The sequence below is a fragment of the Telmatherina bonti genome (assembly GCF_933228915.1).
Source record: "Telmatherina bonti genome assembly, chromosome: 22".
NCBI lineage: Eukaryota > Metazoa > Chordata > Actinopteri > Atheriniformes > Telmatherinidae > Telmatherina > Telmatherina bonti.
This window is the reverse complement of record NC_136631.1, coordinates 15,285,489-15,305,689: the sequence shown is the minus strand read 5'-3', so window position 1 is coordinate 15,305,689 and position 20,201 is coordinate 15,285,489. Positions and strand designations below refer to the sequence as shown.

The 20,201-nt window shown below is 40.1% G+C and overlaps 1 protein-coding gene across 1 annotated transcript; it reads left to right on the top strand.

Moving 5' to 3' along the window:
- The first annotated feature begins 182 nt into the window (after nucleotides 1–182).
- Nucleotides 183–19,499, top strand: LOC306772286 (zinc finger protein DPF3-like). Its single transcript, XM_079261707.1, has 11 exons — nucleotides 183–238; nucleotides 8,296–8,456; nucleotides 9,703–9,810; nucleotides 11,769–11,896; nucleotides 12,435–12,530; nucleotides 12,641–12,701; nucleotides 13,313–13,354; nucleotides 13,765–13,905; nucleotides 14,247–14,360; nucleotides 14,531–15,307; nucleotides 17,700–19,499. The coding sequence occupies exons 1-10, from the start codon at nucleotides 207–209 to the stop codon at nucleotides 14,689–14,691; spliced, it is 1,044 nt and encodes a 347-aa protein (XP_079117833.1). The 5' UTR covers nucleotides 183–206; the 3' UTR covers nucleotides 14,692–15,307; nucleotides 17,700–19,499.
- The last annotated feature ends 702 nt before the right edge of the window (nucleotides 19,500–20,201 follow it).

Genomic DNA, 20,201 nt, shown 5'->3' with positions numbered 1-20,201 from the left:
AAAAAAAAGTGCTGTAATTCACTTGTGCACAATACAAGGGAAAACCCTTTAAAATAATTTTGACAGTTTACCCCACTAAGCCACGCCCCATCCGCTCACGCTGCAGAGGGATTGGTCCACGAATTCCCCCCGAGAGCTGATTGGTCAATTTCCGTAGGTTTCCCTCAGAACTGCAAGACGCCGATATTGCGTTACATTGTAGCAAAATGGCGGCTGTCATTCAGAATCCACTAAAAGCGTAAGTAATTTAGACATTGAGCAAATTGTCAATAATTACTTTGTTGCCAACTCGTGCGTTAAAAGCGGCTGTTCGTGCGTGTCATTTTCAGCCGTGTGCATATGGCAGGCGAGGCTGTCCAAATTCATTTTGTGTACTTCTTCCAAGGCAAAGTAGCCTCGTATAAGTCTTTTATTCCACTAGATCTTCACATTTAGTCTTAAACATTTTGCGCAAGGCTGCTTGACATTTTCTCTGCTCTAGAGGTGCTTTTCCTCCATTCGGTTTTGCGTGTAACACAATAGAGTGTCGTCTCTCCTGGGTTGTATATTTATTTGAAAACTGCCGACAACGTGCCTTTGCACCGCAACGAATAATTAAAAGCCGATTTTGTTCGTGCTCGATTGGGCACAGCGGGGGGATATCATCTGACATTCCGAAAGTCGATTATAGTTGGTGTGAATTGTCGACATGTCAACTTTGGCTCCTCCGAGCGCAGACGTGGTCAGGACCCGGCAAGCAGGCAGGCAGGCAGGCAAGCAAGAAAGGGAGGAGGCATTTTGTATTTGCATGCATGCTGGCAAATTCGACAAAAGTGACAGCAATTTTAGTCTGCTTATAAAAACTGTGCCTCACTCTATGCTCAAATAGCGTGTGCAACAGACATTTTTATCCCTAAACTGAAGGAAATACCTTATTTTTTTTCTCCTTTGTTCTTCTGTATTGTTTGTTTATTGGTATTACTGTAAGTTAGACGCACTTAGCTTCATGCTTCTTGCTTTTCTTTTAAAGCAGCATAACATTTCTGTGTATCCTTAAATGCACATTGAGCTGTGTTGTGACAGCAGCAGTCAGCCTGCATGTATTGATGTGTTCTAATGATCATGGCTCTTTGGGACTGTGGAGGTAGAGCTGGAGCTCCACTGTGCCTTTAAGTGGAGGAGTGCTGGAGATTAGCTTGGTCCAGGATCCTGGGCCCATCTGTCAGAGAGATGCTCCGACAGAGAGGAAGTGTTGGGCACAAGCAGGAGAACCATCTGCTCCTTCACAGAGGTACCCTGTCACCTCTGTGGTCTGAAACACAAGGTCTGGACGCATGGACAGATTATAGAGTAACAGTCCAGTGGGCACAGATGTGTAAAAGAGTCTTGTATTCGTCTAAAAGAGGACCAATACAACCTGAATGTACACACTGCGAGACAACCGCATCTTTTTGCTTGTTGCCTTTTTTTTTTTTTTTTTAGCCATTTTGAACCAGTTTGTTGTTAGTTTTGCTTGTTTGTGACTCATTATTCCCCCCCCCCCCCCCCCCCCCCCCCCCCCCCACCTTCACATTCACTTTGCAACTCTCTCTGCTCGCTGGCTTTATGTCTGGTCATTATGCATTGATTTGCATCCATAATTTTAGTAGCTTAGTTTTCCATGTGATTGTATACATCATATTATGATCACGTGAAAGAAATCAAAACAACTGTTTGGTTAGATTTTGTCACATGTTTACAAAGTTATTCATTATTGCATACTATCAGAACCAGCAATGAAAGGACAATGGTTTCTAATTCTGTTAAAAAAAAACAAAAAAAAAACAAAAAAAAAAAAACAGTTGACTTTTCATGTCACTTTTTTGCATCTTTGCAGTTTGTTTTTTACTTTATCTCTTTGATTGCATCTCTTTTGTGTCCTGTGGTGATTGTTTTTGACTCTTTCGTTGGTGGCACCTTTTAGCCCCTGACACTTTGGGGTCTTAGGCCCGTGCCTGGTCAGCTCCTTTTTGTAATCTGTTCATTACTGCACTTCACAACACTGTTTCCATTGTTGTTAAACCATACAAAGGATATAGAGAATTTAACAGCTGTCAGGTTGGATGACTCATAACCTAAATATAAGTTAATTTTGAAGTGTCCAACATGTACATCTGCAATAATGCAAAACACAGACCTTCAACAAGATGCTTCCCACCTCTGCCACCTGCACACTTGTCAGTGAATGCTGCTTAGAAAACACAGTTTGCTAAATAGAGGAATTTAAAAAAAAAAAAAAAAAAAAAAAAATGTCCAGCCTGTGCCGTGCATCACAGTTTTACCCACTAGGGAATTGCCCAGTACAATCACAGCTTCCATGTGGCTGCTTCTCTTCAAGCATCTGTGTTTGTCATAAGATCATGATTATTATTGGAAAGTATGCTTCATTGTTACCTTGATGGGCAAACATGTCAGTGCTGTCAAGTCACTGTCTCCTCTTGGAGACATTTTAGCATTTTGATGTGAAATGTCTCCTTGCTATAAGCTGTGGTTAATGAAGTGTTTCAATCTGCTATAATTAGCCTCTGTCTTGGGTTTCTGACTTCATTTCACACGTTTGTCAGATTATAATTAGTCACACGTGACACTAATTGGATGTCGTTCCTATGGACCAGTTTGACCTTTTTTGTATTAAGAAGATTCACTTTAGGGAAATAAAGTGCTGCTTTGACTTTGTTGTAGAGATATAGCAGATGAAGTTAGAGCTTGCAAGCCTACTGTGCATGTCTGTGTGAGGTCTGTCGCTTGTCTGAGTTTGGGACTACAGTAATCTCCCAAATCTGCTGATTAAAATGGAGTCTGGAATATTTAATTAATAAAGCTGCTCATTAAAATTTGAGCCACAGCTGGAATTTTCCGTTGACTGGACACGTCTTCCATCCACAGCTTTCCTGACTCCCAATCAGTCTGATGCTTCCTCATTTGTCGCCGTCCCTTTTCATCTGCATTGAGTACACTTTGTGTGAGTCAGGTCTTCTGTTTATTTGCACTGCAATGTGGAGGTGTACTGTCTGGTTTTGCTCCTGCCCTCACCCAGACTGTGTTGCTCTGATTGGTGTAATCAGAGGTTGTTGTCAGGATGGAGTCGTTCCGTATAGGCCCTCCCCCTCCCCTGTTATGTGGTAGCTCTGGCTTCCTGTGAAGCAGCAGTGCACCTGCAAATGTGAGACCTTTTTTGGTACAATAGAAAATACAGGACTTTTCCTCTGTGCCTTTTTCACAAAAGCCACTTCTCTTGAAGGCATTTCCAACTCGAGCCTGGAGTTTGCTCGAGATTGCAGAGCCTTCCTGTGAGCTGTTCTCCTTGTTGCTAGATATGCAAAATGTGTGTTGACACACACTCACATTACGGACACAGCCATGTGACATGGCAAACCGTTGACAGGAACATGCTGATAGCGGAGGCCCCACTGGCCACAAGATTTGCTTTTGTTCCTTCTTGCCCTCATTCTGTACACACTCACCTTCTCTGCTCAACTGGAAGACAGTGAGAGTGTTAGCACATACCTCCTCCAAGCCCCAGGCAAGCACACAGGTTCCCAGTGCTTATAGTTCATGAATTATTATTACCTGGCTAGACAAAAAGACGGTTTGGTTTCAGTTTTGTTCGTGTACTTTTTAGTGGATTTGATAAGGTTTTCTAATACAAAATTAGTTACTTAGATCTCAGAATGCTGGAAAGTTGAAATTCCAGTGACAAGCAGTCAGGCAAACAAACATGCTGTAAACAAGCCAACAGTTTATCCTGATTATGCAAACCAGTGGGTCCCAACTTTCCCAAGCAGCTGCGAGATTGCTTTGAGGAGTATTGCCATAGTTAACAGAAGAAGAAAAGGGAATAATGTTTTTCTTCAAAACACTGTGATGACATTTTTTTTCTTCAGACATTCTTTAAATATTGCTTTTTTTTTTTTAAGTTATTACTGGTCCTCAGACAGGATCATTTGTGAGTAAATTAAAAGTGATTATAATAATATGTCATTACAAAAAAAACCTATGCACACAAGCAAGGTTATTTGAAAAATGGATGTAGCCTAATGTTGACTATTGTTTTGTAGGGCTGTGACGATATGCCTTTGTCCCGATTCGATTCCGATTTTTTGGGTGCTGACTCAATTTAAATTGCGATTCTCACAATTCTTCAATATTGCTGATTTTTCTAGATTAAAAACAAAATAAATCAATTTTCTCTTTCTCTTTGCTCATCATTTTTCTTGATTTCAGTGAGGGAAAAACACCACAGCAGCCAGATCATCATTTTGCTGCTATAACGCCCAGGAAGACAAGTAAAAAGATCAATGAAAACAATAAAAATGACAAAAATTTTATTATTTTTATTTATTTGAAAAAAAAAATCGATTTCTTAACAAAAAGTCGATTTTAAAATTGTGAAGCAAAAAAAATCCTGATTTTCGATTTTTCGATTTTAATTTCCCACCCCTATTGTTTTGTGAACTGTTGTTTTGAAGTGTTGATTGTCCGTTTAGTTAGGCTGGAGGGTGATCCTTAAAACTTGATTGGGGGGGGAAAAAAAGGTGACATTTATACGTATGGATTCAGGGAAATAAATATACAAATGGAAATAAATATACAAATGGATATATATGGATTTATATGTTTAGAATTAATCGACTGATCAAAAAAGTAAATCTAACTGATGGTGCCCATAACTAACTGGGGGGTGGGTGACATAGTTTGTGACTGTCATAAGATAAATTGATCCTTTTTGAGCTAGAAATGTAATTTACTCAGCATAGCACCAACCTGATATGAGTCGCATCGGACCTGAGGTTCTGAGGTGTCCTCTCTCCTGCCCTTTTTAGAAATTTATTGTGCTTGAAGGCCAAATAAAATGTAAAAAGGAAAAAAAAAAAACACAAAAAAAAATGCTATTACTTCAAACAGTCTTTGTGAAATTATTGTATTGTGCACTTTGATCTAAGTTGATTAGATCTGTAATTCAAAACATGCACTGTATTGAACCTGAGATATGCTTCAACAGGCGCTGTGTTTATTTGTAGATTTCAGCGAATGATCCAAACAGAAACATGAACCAGGGAAAAGTCATGATTACTGAGGTGGAGCTGGTGTCACCTTCTGCGTCGTTGGATGCGGAGGTCTTGTCAGTCATTAGAGGTGTCAAAACAATCTCTCATCTTTGCCAGTGCACCTGCTACTCAGGGCGGCAGCTCTTTGATGGAGAATGTGTCATCATTGCCCACCACAAGACTTTCGCTCCTTATCCCACCGTCCGTAACTCGCTCCACATTTCACATGTGATTGTATTGCTTGACGAACAATCACAGGAGTTCCTTGGCAGAAGCTCGACTTCAGGGAGAATTTACGGCTGGTCTGCTTCTAGTAAACTGATACATGGTACTAAGTCTCATTACAGCTGTGTGTTGATGTCAAGGAATGGCTGTGAAACGCACAGGTTAGTTCATTGGGGGTTTATTGTTTGGCATGATACACTTCGTCAACATGTGTTTCATATTTGAGGACCACAGTTTATATTTTTTTTATTGCACAGCTGTGTGCTATAAGTTTTTATGAGCCAAATATTTATCCTAAATCAGTGGTCAAGCTACCGGCGAACATGTTAGTTCTCTGAACGTGTGTGCTGAGCTTTGTCAAAAATCTGTTTTGAGTGTGTGTGCCTGTGATTTTGCTTGTAAAAATTCCTGCACCTTAAAGTCTGCGGAAATGGGGGGGGGGGATGTGTTTAGAAAAAAAAAAAAAGAAGAAGAAAGGTGGTGTCTTGACTCTGTGCAGAAAATGGTAGTGATTAGATTAACTACAATGAACAGGTTGTCTGAGTGTGATCAGAGCAAACTGTGTCAGAACCCGCTTACCTTTCCTTTTGTATTTTTCTCCTTTTCCTTCCTCCTTCCTCCTCTCACCTTTCCATCCCTGGTTGCGCTCACTCTGTGCCTGTAACTGTTTGCTCTCCACAGTCACACTGATGTGAAGCCTCTTTCTCAGAAGCCTCACACACTGTGGCTTTGTCTTCACCACAGAACCCAGCGCTTTGTGCAGGACACCATAACACTGCTATTCATCCACTGGATGTCATCTAAACGAGGTGAAGGGGGTAAAAACAGAGGGAGATCAGGACAGCAAGACCTTCTTCACCAACAGTTTAAAATTCACAGCTTAACTCCTTTAAAAATGGCCATTTTCCTAATGTTGTGATTGAGAACATCATAATTTGCATGTAGGGATGTTTAGATCAGGACCACTTGCCATTATTTGCACTATTGGCCTCCTTTTGTTGACAGCAGACTGTGAATAACATCTACAAAGTACTTGGTCATGATTTCCAGGTTTCAGCATCGCCCCCATCTTTGATATAGTCAAACCAGAACCTGCCCTTGTGCTAGGAGCTCTGCTGAGATTAATTAAATAGGCTAATTACCATACCAGGCGTGTGGCAGAGATTGAGGGCTTGCATGTGAAATATCCTCCCCCCATTTCACTCTGAATATTAACACTGTAACCCTGAGGGACTGGCAAAATCTCAGTGGCACTAAGAAAAGTGGAACTTAAGTGTGAGAGTCTTTGCTGCTTGCTGATCAGAGAAGTGACTTCATATCAGACCCCAGATTCTGTGTGACTGTGATAATCTAACATTCAGACTGCAGCAGTGCAGCTCACAGTCCGTCTGGAATCCCATCAAACAACGAGCACACAGAGGCAATGATATGTTTAACCTCAGCAGCTGGAGCAGCAGAGTTGAGGAATGGTTGCGAATAGGTTGCATTGTTTTGTTTTTGTTTTTGTTTTGTCTGCAAGTTCTCCCTGGTGGCAACTTGAAACAGGAAAGAGCAGCTCAGCTGTCGGTTTGATACTCCAGTTGATGGGAAGTTTGAGGAGATGTTATAAACATTACCCAGCCTGAGGAAGGTTCGGAGGGCTGTGAATATCCAGACTTATGCAGATATCAACCTGTTGGACATATTCAGTATTTTATTAAACTTCCCAGCAGCCTTAGAGCTGCCTCAAAACAGATTTCTTACTTGTAGCCAACAAAGCAACAAACCCTTAATACAATCCAAGTCAAATGCAAATATTTAATTTGAAGTTGCACTGCGTATGATGTTTGTTGTTCATATAGGTTAAAATGAAAAACGATTCATTTCATTGTATTCTATAGGTTGAGATAAAATACTTTCACCCACTTTCAGGAATCTGAACATCTCTTTGCTCCGATCACGTGTCCCCTTTCATTCTGCATTTTATTGCATTTTAAACTGTTTTATTCATTCCTAACAAAAAAAAAGAAAAAAAAGTTCTTATTTATCCTTTTTACAACTTCTGTCTTGTAAAATGATGTGCACATGGTCATAGACAGGCAGCCACTCTGCTGGGCACAAAGCACTCATGACTGTTGTGGAGACACACTTCAGTGTTATCAAGCTGTAGTTGGTGTATTGCAAAGGCAGTCATGAAAGTATCTACATGTAGGAGACGTTAAAACAAACAAAAAAAATAAAAATAAAAAAACAACTAATATTAATCTTGTTGCTGACAAATACCAACGTAGAGGTGAAACTGGGGAAAGCACCAAGTGAAGAGAAATGTGTGTACACACACACACACACAGGCTATATAAATAAGGACAAATGTAAAATTAATTTTATTATACTTGTGTTAGTTTAGATATTTGGTTTTAGATATTGTCTGTATGCTTAAAACCTTTACTACCAGCCTTTTATGTTGCATAAGCAAATGTGACTTTTGTGTTTGGCTACTCTAAATCTGCTTCATCTAAAATGTTAATGTCAGTAAATGATCATTAAAATTCTGAATGTTGTTTCTTTATATTTTAAACCATAGCAAACAAGACTGCACATTTGATGTTAAACAACTTGAATATAATGATAGAGATTTAAAAAAAAAAAAAAAAAAAAAAAAGTATTATTACTTTAAATGACACCACTACGATGATGACAGATATTAGTTACAGTCAAATATCAATCAGAAAATTAGGTAACAATTTTGGTATTTTATTGCATTCAGCACACTTAGTTTCATGTGGGAGGCTAAAGTTCTGGTTCAGAACTGTAAATCTTGTCTAACACTGTTAAACAGTAAAGTTGCATAATGAGAGAAACATTCTCTGTGATCCCTGCTGCAACAGGAACAGCAACTCTTGTGTTCAAAGGGTAAAATTCCTGCCTGCAGACTGTAAATCTACATGTCAGTGCATTTTATACTGCTGTGTCCACCACCTCAGGCAGTGTCAGTGACCTGGACTGCATGTGTTACCTCATGCAGGTTGGGTGACCAGTTCTATAAGGAGGCCATCGAGCAGTGCCGCAGCTATAATGCCCGCCTGTGTGCTGAACGCAGCGTCCGCTTGCCTTTCCTGGACTCTCAAACCGGCGTCGCCCAGAACAACTGCTACATTTGGATGGAACGTCACCATCGCAGCCCTGGTGTGCAAAAACACACACACACACACACACACACACACGCACTAAACATGCACAGAATCCACAGCAATCCTGCATATTTTTTACATTAGCTCTTTACTTTCTGGAGCAATCTTAATGTTTGTCGTGGAAATGTAATCATTTTTAAAACTAAAATTCTTCTATAGTTTACATATTAGTCATCCCTGCAATAAAAAAAAATAAAATAAAATGAGCATTTTTTTTGTGTTTAATTTTTGTAATTAATTTAAGTAATTGAAGTAAATTAGGTTGACCTGAAGCTTAAACCTTTTAGTGAACTACAATTACATAATTACGTCCCGGTATTCATGCAAATGCATTGTTGACTGAAGTATCTCCAATTCTGCAATGCTATGTGGCAATATATATAAAATGTCAGCTTTCAGCTTGTAAGGCATGTGCAGGAGTGCCGAGGTCAGCTTGTGTCAAGGTAAGCACAAGCGGTAGTAATTCGACCCTGAGCAGCATTATCTGGATGCTTTAGTCTCACTTTAAATGAGATTTGGTTTTGGTCTTGGTATTTTCTTAAATGTCTTGTAAATGTGCTCATTGTCACTGACATTTTAAGATTTTTACTTCCACTCCAATTAAAAGTCCATGTTTTACTTGATCTTACCCAGGATAGGTTATCAGGATAACTTGAGTAATAAATTTACAGAATTCTTGTAGAACTACAGTCCATACAGGCCATGGCTGATGAAAACTTTTTTTTTCTCCCCAAATTTAAAGTTTAAAGAAAAGAAAAAAGGATTAAATCGATAAGGAGGCTAAATCTTACTTACTTACTTTCTTCAACTCATCATTTCAGGACCGAGGATGTAATCTGTCATTATTTTTATTTGTGGTAATTCATCTACTGAACACAAAAGCACATTTCAGTCTTTAATCAAACTATTTGCTAAAATTCTGAGCATAAGCAAAGCAACAAAGCATATTATTTTCCCGATTCTCATAACGTTATTATTAACATCACTTTAACATTTTTCATGCGGCCTAAAAAATTTATTGGAATTGAACAAGTCTTTAATTTTCCCAAAAATCAATTAATTTTGCAGCTTATCAAAGATAATTATTATTTAAAGCAATGCTTTGAGGAAATTTTAACATATTATAACATTGCTTAAAATTGAAACATCCAACAAAAGAACCAAATGAAACTACTTTAATATCATCAGGATTCGAAAGCTGAAACTTTCTTTTTGATGTGCGTGTCACTGTTTTTATAAAGGTGTCGCAACTGGGCAGATGTACACGTACCCCGCCCGCTGCTGGAGGAAGAAGAGACGACTGCACAACCCCACAGACCCACGCCTCGGCATCTACGGTCTCCAGCTCGGTAAGATTAATTAGCCAAGATCTGTAATGATCCTGCTGAGAGCAGATCAAACTTTCTCTGCACACAGAGCTCTGCTGAGCGGCTGCCAGTCATCTTTCAGAAGATGAAATGTGACTGTGTTCACTCCAGCTGGTAAACTTGTTTTGTGAGAAGCAGAACATGTAATTAGATTTACCACTGCTCGTAGCAGCGAGACACAGTCCGGCCACGGCAGACGCTATTTAATAAATGTTATGGAATGGAGTTTGGCCTTCTCTGGCAGCCACTTGAAAACAGCTCACTCAACACATTTACCCTGTTGTCTATATCCTCACTTATTTTCTACTTCCCACCTCCCTTGCTGATTGTGTTTGTCTCTTTCTCTCTAGCAGCTCTTTCATCTCCGCATCTACCATAAACTGTGCTGTGACCAGTGCTGCTGAGCTCAAGCTGGTCCATTTGGCACCCATAGCTTTCATACCCATGCAGATGTTAAACGAAACAATGTGCGCAGCTAGAAACAAAATCTTCAACATTCCTGTAGTGTTGTGAAAAAGCGGAGCAACATCCGTTATGTTTGGACAGAAAGATCAAAGAATTTAATTTCTGCAGCATGTTAGAAAGATAAATCTTTGGGAAGTTGCCGAGAACTGGAGGATAGGAAGAGAGATGTAGCGATAGCATATGAATCAAGCCTTTGTTTCCTAAACACATCCCATTGTAGCCCATTGTTTTCCACTGAGCTCACACTGGCTAAGACCCCCCCCCCACCACCACCACCACCCTGCTGTCCCTTCCCTTTTCCAATAACAGAGGATTGTATATGCTTTCTGCCCAGCACCCTGATTTACCCAAGCGTCTCCTCTCCAGAGCACATAGTTCAGCTGGCCAGAGGTGGCCAGCTCAGGGCAGCAGCCAGGGTCTGTCTCGCTGTCTAACTGATGGTGTGCTAGAGAGACTGGGGCTGCATGCAGAATCAGTTCCCTGCTGCAGGCTGCTGCCGGCTCTATTTTTAGCCCCCCAGCTCCCATGGGTTGAAAAGGAGGGAGGGAGGGAAAGGGTGGGGTGGTGGTGTTGTGGTGGTGGTGGTGGTGGGGGGGGGGAGAGTTGTCTAGTCGCGGAGAGTTGAAAGTCAACGTGTGCAGACACAATGGTGAGGGGCTGCCGCCACGTGGTTCGAGAAGCATGCTCCCGTACCTTTTGTGTCTGCCTCGTACCTTTGCTGTCTCTGTTTCTTCTCTTCACGCTCGATATTCAACCAAAGTCTCTCTTGTGATTTCAGTTCTATGAAGGACTCATAGAAATCTGGAGTCATGGGGGCTTTGAAGTGGGTCCTCTTTTGAAAGATCCATGAAGCACCTGGATGATCATGAAGCTGTCTGAGGGGGACGAGATTAAACGAATAAGATGTGCAGATCTGACTGCAGTCAGCTTTCGTTTGCTTTTGCTAAACCTGCTTAACTCCCACACTGTTTGTTCAGATCTTCACTGTAGGAGGAAATATCTGCATGTGTTTACGTTAAAGTAATAAGCCACTTAACTACATTATGCCTCGGAGGGTCTTGTGTACAAAGTCGGCTCAATGTATAAATATTTGTGTGGAGCGCCACGTGATCCACTGCTCCCTGTCTATCTTTTCTTGCAGGACGAAAAAAATCAAATTATGTGTAAATTATTGTGATGAACAGTTCTGTTTGAAGAAATATGACTAGAAGTTCGTCATGCTATTTTATTTCTTAAAGTTTTAGTGAAGCATAATGGAAATGCACAGACGGAAAGCTGCTTGTGTGTTTTATAACACTTATGGTTCCTGTCATAACTCCACTTGTTTGAGGACTGAAACGTTTTCACCTAAACTGAACAGCAGGCATGTGTTGACATGCTGCTCTACTGTAGTACCAACATAACGCTGGTATTGTGATGATTCATCAAGTGCTGCATGTTTTTTAAAAATTTTTTATTTTTTATAATCTGTACAGATGGCAGCCTCATGTCCAGGGACTCTTTGCCCACCCAGAGCACTACACTGGAGGCTCTGCTACGAGGAGAAGGTTTGGACAAGAGGAGCAGCTCCAAGAACGACGAGGAGAGCCTGCTGGAGATCCAGGTGGGTTCAAGTTGAGCACTTTGTGAGCGTCGGTGCAGATGGAGAATCAGATAAATGCCTAAAATGCAAATTGTTCTGCTCTGCCATACACTCAGTGTTGTGCCCTAACTTGTTGCCATGGCAACCCGCCAAGTTTTTTTTCTAGCTAACCTACTGGGCTTGTTAGCTGAGCACTGAGGCATTTTTGACAAGTGAACTGCCTCCGTAATGGCTATTACATTGATGATGATGATAACTAATGCCCACATAATGATATGTTTAGAAATGGTGAGGAGAAAAAAAAGGACACTCTTGCTCCAGTTTTAATTGCTCTGCATGAAAAATGTTCTTCAGTAGAAAGTCAATAATCTAATGATGTGATCACATATAAAAATAGTTGCATTTACGGGAAGAAGATACAACCTGTTGGCTTTACCTCATCTTAGACAAAATGGCTGCAATGTAATTCAGGTCTTTTTTTTGTTTGTTTCTTCCCTTAAGCAAACTGGACTTGCAAACACTGAAAAGTCAATGTGCTTTTCCTTTTTCCTCATCTCAGAGGGTTCTGGAGGCAGATGCAGCAGAAGACGCTTTTAATGATGACGACGATTATGAGGTGGACACTCCGAAGAGGAGACATCGGGGCAAAGGAAGAGTGAGTGACTGGGGGAACCGCTGTGGTTGTGGGCCAAAGTTGCAGTTTTACACTATAATTACAGTGATTTTAGCTTTAGTTTGCAATGCTTATTTATTTATTCCTCTCAGGGTCGGGGTTCAGGCCGCAGGAGGGCAGATCTGGATGACGATAAGCCATACGTCTGCGACAGTAAGTAGAGGCAAATTCTTAAAGGCAACTTTCTGTCCTGTCTTATCCTGAAGATGTTTTTGTGCACAACATATTTTGTTGTTTTTACTATCAAAGGCATTGAATTTTTAAAAAAAATAATTTGAGCATTTTCAAGTCACTGATCATATAAGTTAGTTTGTTTACTGCATCCATAATTTACCACACTTATTCACTTAATTAGTTACATTCTGTGTCAAATAGCCCACATGTAAGGAGTTTCCTCTATTTACTGATTTTTAAACCTCAGATACTAATATATAATTGAAATATGTGTTTCCTGCTTGTAATAGTACTTAAAATTTCTTTTTAAGGGGTCACCCAAATTGTTGTTGTTGTTATTATTATAATTATTATTGTTGTTTTAGTTTTTTATTATTATTGTTATTATTTTCGTTGTTGTTATTGTTGTTATTATTAATATTCAAGACAAAATGCACGCGTAATAACCCAGGTGACGGTGAAGCAGTCCCATCGTCACCTCAGGATTACTTGTTAAAGCAAGTTTTATGTGGAAAATCCAAGTGAGAGGATTTTTCCCAGCAAAGGACATTTTTCTGTTCTTGTAACTGTGTCCTTTTACTTTGTTTCAGACAGATACAAACAAAAGCAGAACTCAAAATCTTCAACCTCAGGTACCCTGATTTGCTGACTTTCCTTCTATAGCTGTAACCGTTACTGTGGCTGTGTAATATATCTTACATTTCTGATGCTTTAAATTGCTCTTCATGAGTTTCTGTTTTGTTTAGATTACTAGTGGAAACAGATGTTTAAGAGCTCTCCCCTTAGCTTTCCACCAAAAGGGATAGAAAAGTCTCAGCTCGTGTTATGTACTCCTGTCTTGTGCACAGTAAGGCTCCTGTGCAATGGTCTTAACTGCACTGTGATTTATTTAGTTATTTATTTAATCAATTAAAATATCCTAAAAAAAAAAAAAAAGTAGATGGAAAAGAAGAGAAAGGGTGTTTTATAATGCTAACTACTGAGATTACATCAAGAACAGTCACAGTAGTGAGACTGAACATCCACTCTCTGTGTGTTGCAGTTTGTGCAAAGCGCTACAGGAACCGCACAGGTCTAAGCTACCACTACACCCATTCCCACCTGGCAGGGGAAGACAGAACTGGGGAGAGAAGCACGGTGGCATCCCGCTCCCCCGCTGCACCACAGACTGACAGACACAAACGTAAGTAATCCTACACATGCAGACCTTGTAATGTCTTGTAGCATTCATTTCTTATTCGTCACCTTTGTTCCATTTGTTCCTTTCTTTTGTTTATGAGTGGGAAAGGATTTTCTTTCCTGTGATAATAAATATAAATGCCAAAAGAAAGGGAATGGAGAATGTTTTACATACTTGGGTTCCCATAAACGATCAGTGCAGGAGTAAACTGCCTTCTTCAGCAAGTCAACCTACTCTGCAAAATCCCGAGAATTTCATTTCCATCTGCTATGAAGGGATTTATATAAATAGGATTTGATAAATCATCTCTAAATTGTTGATTTCTCCCTAAAATGTTCTCCAAGGTCCAAAGGGACCAGGTGGGACCAGCATTCCTAACAACTACTGTCATAAATGCCAGGGCTCAAATAAGAAAACGGGTAAATCTGGGTCTCCCTGCTCAGCCTGCCAATATACAAGTAAGTACAATTTTTTTTTTTTTCTGTATCTTTTTTCCCCAAATCTATAAATACAGATTTTGCGTAGAAGCTGCACATGGTAATATTTGTTTTTGTAAGTGCTGTTTGAAAATGACAAACTCCAGGAGCTCACCTTCTCACTGACTGTGTCACCCTGTCATCTGTCCCAGCTGACTGTGGAGAGGAGAAGGAAGACGGGATGTTTACTGGAGCTGAGGAGCTCTTCGGCACCACCTCAGAGAGCGACACTTCCACCTTTCACGGCTTCGAGGATGATGACCTGGAAGAGCCTGCTACAAACAGCAACGGGATATCCAGCCGTCACAGATAAAGCGGATGTATTAGATCAAGACTGACATTTTCTTTTTTTCTTTTCTTTTTTTTTTTTTTTTGGATGGAATAACCTCTGGCAAAAAAATCTGCTGCTTTTTCAATGTTTTTTTTTGCAGAAAGCACAAAGTCATAATTTCAGGACAGAAATGCAAGTGGTATTTTATCTACTGAACATTATTGAATAATTTATGAACACCATTTTTTATATAAATATACAGTATATATTAACTTTTAACGCAACAAACGACTGTTTGTGTTTCCTGACAAGTGACTGTGCAAAACAGAAGATTTTTTTTTTTTTTCCTTGCTTAAACAGAAGGAACATTGTGAACAACAACATAAAAAAAAACAAACACTGGACAAATTTGAACATTGAAGAACAGAAATTTTTCAACAGCATGAATGATGAGTTTGGTAGACGACTGAAGATCTTACTTGCATTTGAAGGACTACTGGATGTTTTTGAATCAGTAGTTGTGACTTTAAACGCCTCTTCCTCTGCTCACTCTCTGGATTAAACATAAAAATGAAGGAACCAATCACAGTCACAGGCCTTTACTAATGTTTGGATGAAGAAGCCTGTGCAGTCTTCAAAGAAAGGGGACAATGTGACGGTAAGCAGAAAAATATCTTATTTTAACCTGTGTGTGTAAGTGCTACATTGTATTAAAAATGAGACGAAGATGGCTTAAAATGTTGAAACTCTTTAAACAACACTTTGGGTTGTGAGTTGATCAGATGAACTGTACATGGTTCAAGATTTATGCCTTAACAGACGTACAAGTTACTCATGTCATGTGCATGTACACCCCCTCATGTCACCACAGACTGTTTGGACTATATGTTAATTAGTTGGATGTTTCCTTTCATGCTCTCATGATGAACATGGCATCCATTAACCCCCCCCCCATCCTCCAACTAACATAATAAAAGCAATGTACCACTGAATGAAAACATTGATACTTCAGATCACTGATCTGATCGCAGGTTAAATTTGATCTTTGCTTCAGTCCAACCTAAATGAGCTTTGTTAACGGTCTTTATATGCAGCGATTTCCATATTTTTGTAAGTAATGCTGCTTGAGGGTCTCACACCCATGCAGTATTAGTGTCAACTTTATCCGCTACATACTAAGCTTCCCCTTCAATCTTCTAATTATATGCATGTGGATGGTGACGCTTGATGAAGATTTTAGCCATGTTTGTGATGCAGCAGCACTATTGGCCACAACTTCAATCAAGACCGAGCATGTCAACAGTTCGATCAATTGCCATGAAATGTTAAGCAGCAATTTACCAAATTTCCTCGAGAGCACGGATCTCCAACTCAAAGTCCTGCTGACTTTTTCCTGCTCCACCACGCCTGACTCAAAGTAATGGCTCAATAGTTTACTCTTACAGTTTGCCAGAGATCCATTTAATTTGAATCAATTATGTTGTAGCAGGAAAACATCTAATATCTGCAGGATAGTGAGACCTGCAGACTGGAGTTGAGGACACTGCTCTGATGATCAGCTGGGAGCATGTGGGCTGCATCTGGCTCACAAAATAGGAATGAATAAACCAAATGTAAGAAAATAAAAGGTTGATTAAAAAAGTGAGAAGAGGAGGTAACGTTGCTGCAAAGCCTGTTTTGTGGGTGGCGTAGTTTTCTCTGCATGAAGACAAGCACTCATTCACTGACCAGCTCTTGGTCAGTTTAAAATCAGTTCATTTACTAAACCTGCAGGAGACTGTGCAACTTCTTAATGCAGCAGTTTTGCAGCATCAGACTCCTGTTGCTCAAGGCATGACTTTGAAAGTTGTGCATTTTGTGTAATAATATCAAACAAGATTGTAATCATGAAGATCCTATGCAAAATGATCTTTTCATTGGAAAGTAGGAAGACTGGTTGAGATGCAGTGAAATCTGACATAGTAAATGCACACTTGTATGTTCGTTGTTTGACTTGCATGTCTTGCTCTGTTTTTTCTCCCTTTTTCCAATAAGAGCTTTCCATCTGTATATAAGTTTTTGTTTTTTTGTTTTTTTGTACTAAATAATATCCTTTAAATTTCCTCCCAATCATGACTGCTTAGTGAACTTATGTTGTCAGAACTAAAGCTTGTCACACTGTAGTCAACTCATTCACTTTCTACATCGCTTTGTCTGAATAAGGGTTGCTGGGAGGCTGGAGTCCCAGTCAATCACCAGAAGAGAGATGAGATACACCCTGGACAGGTTACCAGTGCATCATAGACAAACCACTATTAATGCTCACATTCATTCCTAGAGAAACTTTAGGTGATCATTTAACCTAACATGCATGTTTTTGGAAGGTGGGAGGAAGCTGGAGAGAACCCACACATACAACATAGAACATGCAAACTCCATACAGAAAGGCCACCATCCGAACCTCTTGTAATAAAACTGCATCTTTTAATTTAGCAAAAATGTTGAACTATCAGTTTTTACTAGTCTAATCAGACGTTTTATTCAAATATTTCATTTAAACAATAAAAAATGTATTATTTAAATATGCATACATGCTCGCTCCCTTTTTTCCTCCCTTCCTTCAGTGAGCAAACTCTACAGTGTTTGCATAGAAACATTATGGCTCTTAAAGAAGTTATAGACCTCTGTTTATTGTCACCAAGAAGTTCCTATTTGTCACTTTGGTGAACTCTTGCCGCCACCATTCGATGGACTGTCAAATTTTTTATTCACTTTCATGTATGACCAAATACCTGCTGAATTCATAATGCTCAACTCATCCTCTCTTCTACTTTCTTGTTGGAACTTGTTTTCAATTTATAACATACCAGCTTAATCTGCTTAACATGCCTGGATAAATTTGGCATGTTAAACATCTGCAAGTCGTCGTAGGAATGGTGGCATTAGAATTCAGTTCAAAACATTGATGCGCTTCAGTCGAGTTTCACACGCAGCCTGCATGCAGTGCAGACATTTTGTTCAGACAAACTGTACAATGTGTGAGTCTAATTATTATTGTCTGTATTGTATAGGAGCAGTCAGCACATTGGCATGTGGCCCAGGCCTGGGAGGGATGACCAGTGAAGAAGAGGATTTAACCCTCGAAAACTAATGAGCCTTCATGCCTCTCCTGATTTGGGCCTAAAATAACTGACTGGAACGGATGAATAGGCATCCATCGCTTCCACAGGCCATGTGGCTTAATTGAAGCAACTGCTCCCTTGACAATATGTATCGACCCTTTTGTGAACATTTGAAATGTGAGCATCCGGCTGCATTTCATCCTTTCTGCACTGTGCTGGAGCTCCACTATGAACTATGGGAACACTAAAGGCCAGGCCTTTGGACTGTTTGTGCCCAACGGGCACATTTCGTAGCCCCTGAGGCCCAGACTGCCCACTCCTGCTCTGTGACTGTGTGTCTGCTGTGTGATCTGATGTGACACTAAGACGTCATTATCCTCATCACTGTGCCAGCCTGCCGCTCTGCACTGGAAACCAGCTGTGACAGCCATGACCCCTCCAACCTGATTGGACCAGTGACCCTCTGACCTGCAGCCATAGAGATGGTGCTCAAGTCCACCACTATTACATGCAGACCTCTGGACTACTTTAATCCCCTGACATGGACACAAACACTCCCCCCCCCCCCCTCTCTGTTTTTACGTAATTCTTCCTTCTTTCTGATCTCAGCGATTCAACTCGCTTCTTTTGCATCTCTTCTCCGTTTTACAATACTTCTATGTTTTGAGTTATTTAAAGCTGAATTAGTTTTGCTTCCTACGTTTGTTCACACTCTACTGATACCTCTGTCCTGATCAGGTGAACAATAGCCACAGCTACTCAGGCGTCTTTCATTTCTTCTGCTGTTGATTGTTCAGCTTTCTGATTTATGTGATTGTATTCAGTTGATGAGGAGAGACACTAACACCCAAACAAATATCCTATTCTGAGAGTCAAATCCCAGGAGGGATATTGGGGATACAGTAGTCTCATGCTATAGGAAAACACTGCAATAACAATCTTCAGCTTTGTATGTTGTTGGGCTTTTTTTTTTTTTCTTCTTTTGCTCCCCCCTCCCCCTTTTAACAAAGTGTCAACCTTACCATGCAAAGCCTCTTTACTGTCTGTTTAAAGTTGACAGCCTGAGTAGACTTCTTGTCTCTGATGCAGTTAAAGTTGTATATCATTGCTAGACAGACAAATCTCTCCTCCTTCTGCTTATTTAATGAGAGGACAAAAAGTGTAAATCCAAGTTTATTTGTGAAATTTTCTGTTGAGTGCTTTCAAGGGCCTAATTGCTTTATGACATTTAGAGGATGCTTAAAGTACTGTATCAAAAAGCCGTTCAAGTCCATAGGTTGCACACACTGTGTCAAGGTGTGTGTCCATCTGTGTGATTATCCAGCACAGCTGCTTGGTGAATGAAGCTAAGCATTAATCATATGTGTCTGTTATGACTCGTTTGTGTATTCAAACTGTCTCTCCTCACTTCCCTCAGGGACCCTCCGCACAGCAGTTTATCTCCACAGGACAAAGAATGCATCTGAAACTTGTCCCGTTACCTTGTTGTCTTCCCGTATCAGTTATGTGGTGTTTCCATAGTAAAATGTTTCATTGTGTATCTTATCCTGCAAAGTCACGCCAGTAAATGAAAGCATGTGTCATAACCTGCTAAATGTTTTTCTGTCATATGTGAGCACGCCTCTTACGGTGCAGCTCTGAACAAAAAGAAAAGCTCCGACATGGAAACGTTTGTGACGTCTGCTTTAAATAACGTGTTCACCCATTAAGAGCCTGTATACCTCATCAAATACACAGCAATAGGCCCTGGTACTCTCTTGTCAAGCCTGCTGGGTGAGGGGGGTGGGGGTGGGGGGTTGGAGTAGGAGGATTGGGGTGCAATGGAGCCAGGAGGAGATGAAATGGATATGACTGGGTGTTTTGTTTTTTCTATTTCATCTTCTGCTGTAAATACAAGTCAAAATGGAGAGAATGAAGAAGTCTTTGTTAAACTATTTTTATTGTTCTGAAAAAAAATAAAGAAAAAATAATATATGTTGAGATGTGTGTTTATTTTTCAAGTGGGCTCATAGGTAGTTTGGAAAAGACGGCTGATAAGACTCCCAGACTGGATCGATAGGTTGGAGTGACCGTCAGACTCTCTAAGCAGACGAAGGAAAAACACTGCTCCACCGTGTGAGAGCAGTAAAGACTCCAGACTCTAAATAGAACATATGAAGACAAAGAAAAAATAAATAAACAAAAAAAACTCGGCTCACAGTGGTCTTATTGAACCAGTGGGGCTGCTTGAGAAATTATATGTGCTTCTGTAGTTGTACTACCTAAAGGGGGATATTTATTGCCGGCAATAAGCGGGACCATAATGTCGACTTCAGGTATAAAGATGATGTTCAGAATCTCAATAAATGCATTTATTTCTATGGATTATATTAACTCTTAAAAGTCCACTTTGATTTGCTGTGAATTTGAGAATTTAAATGAGTAAGTAGGCTCCAGCACAGCTCTGTTCAA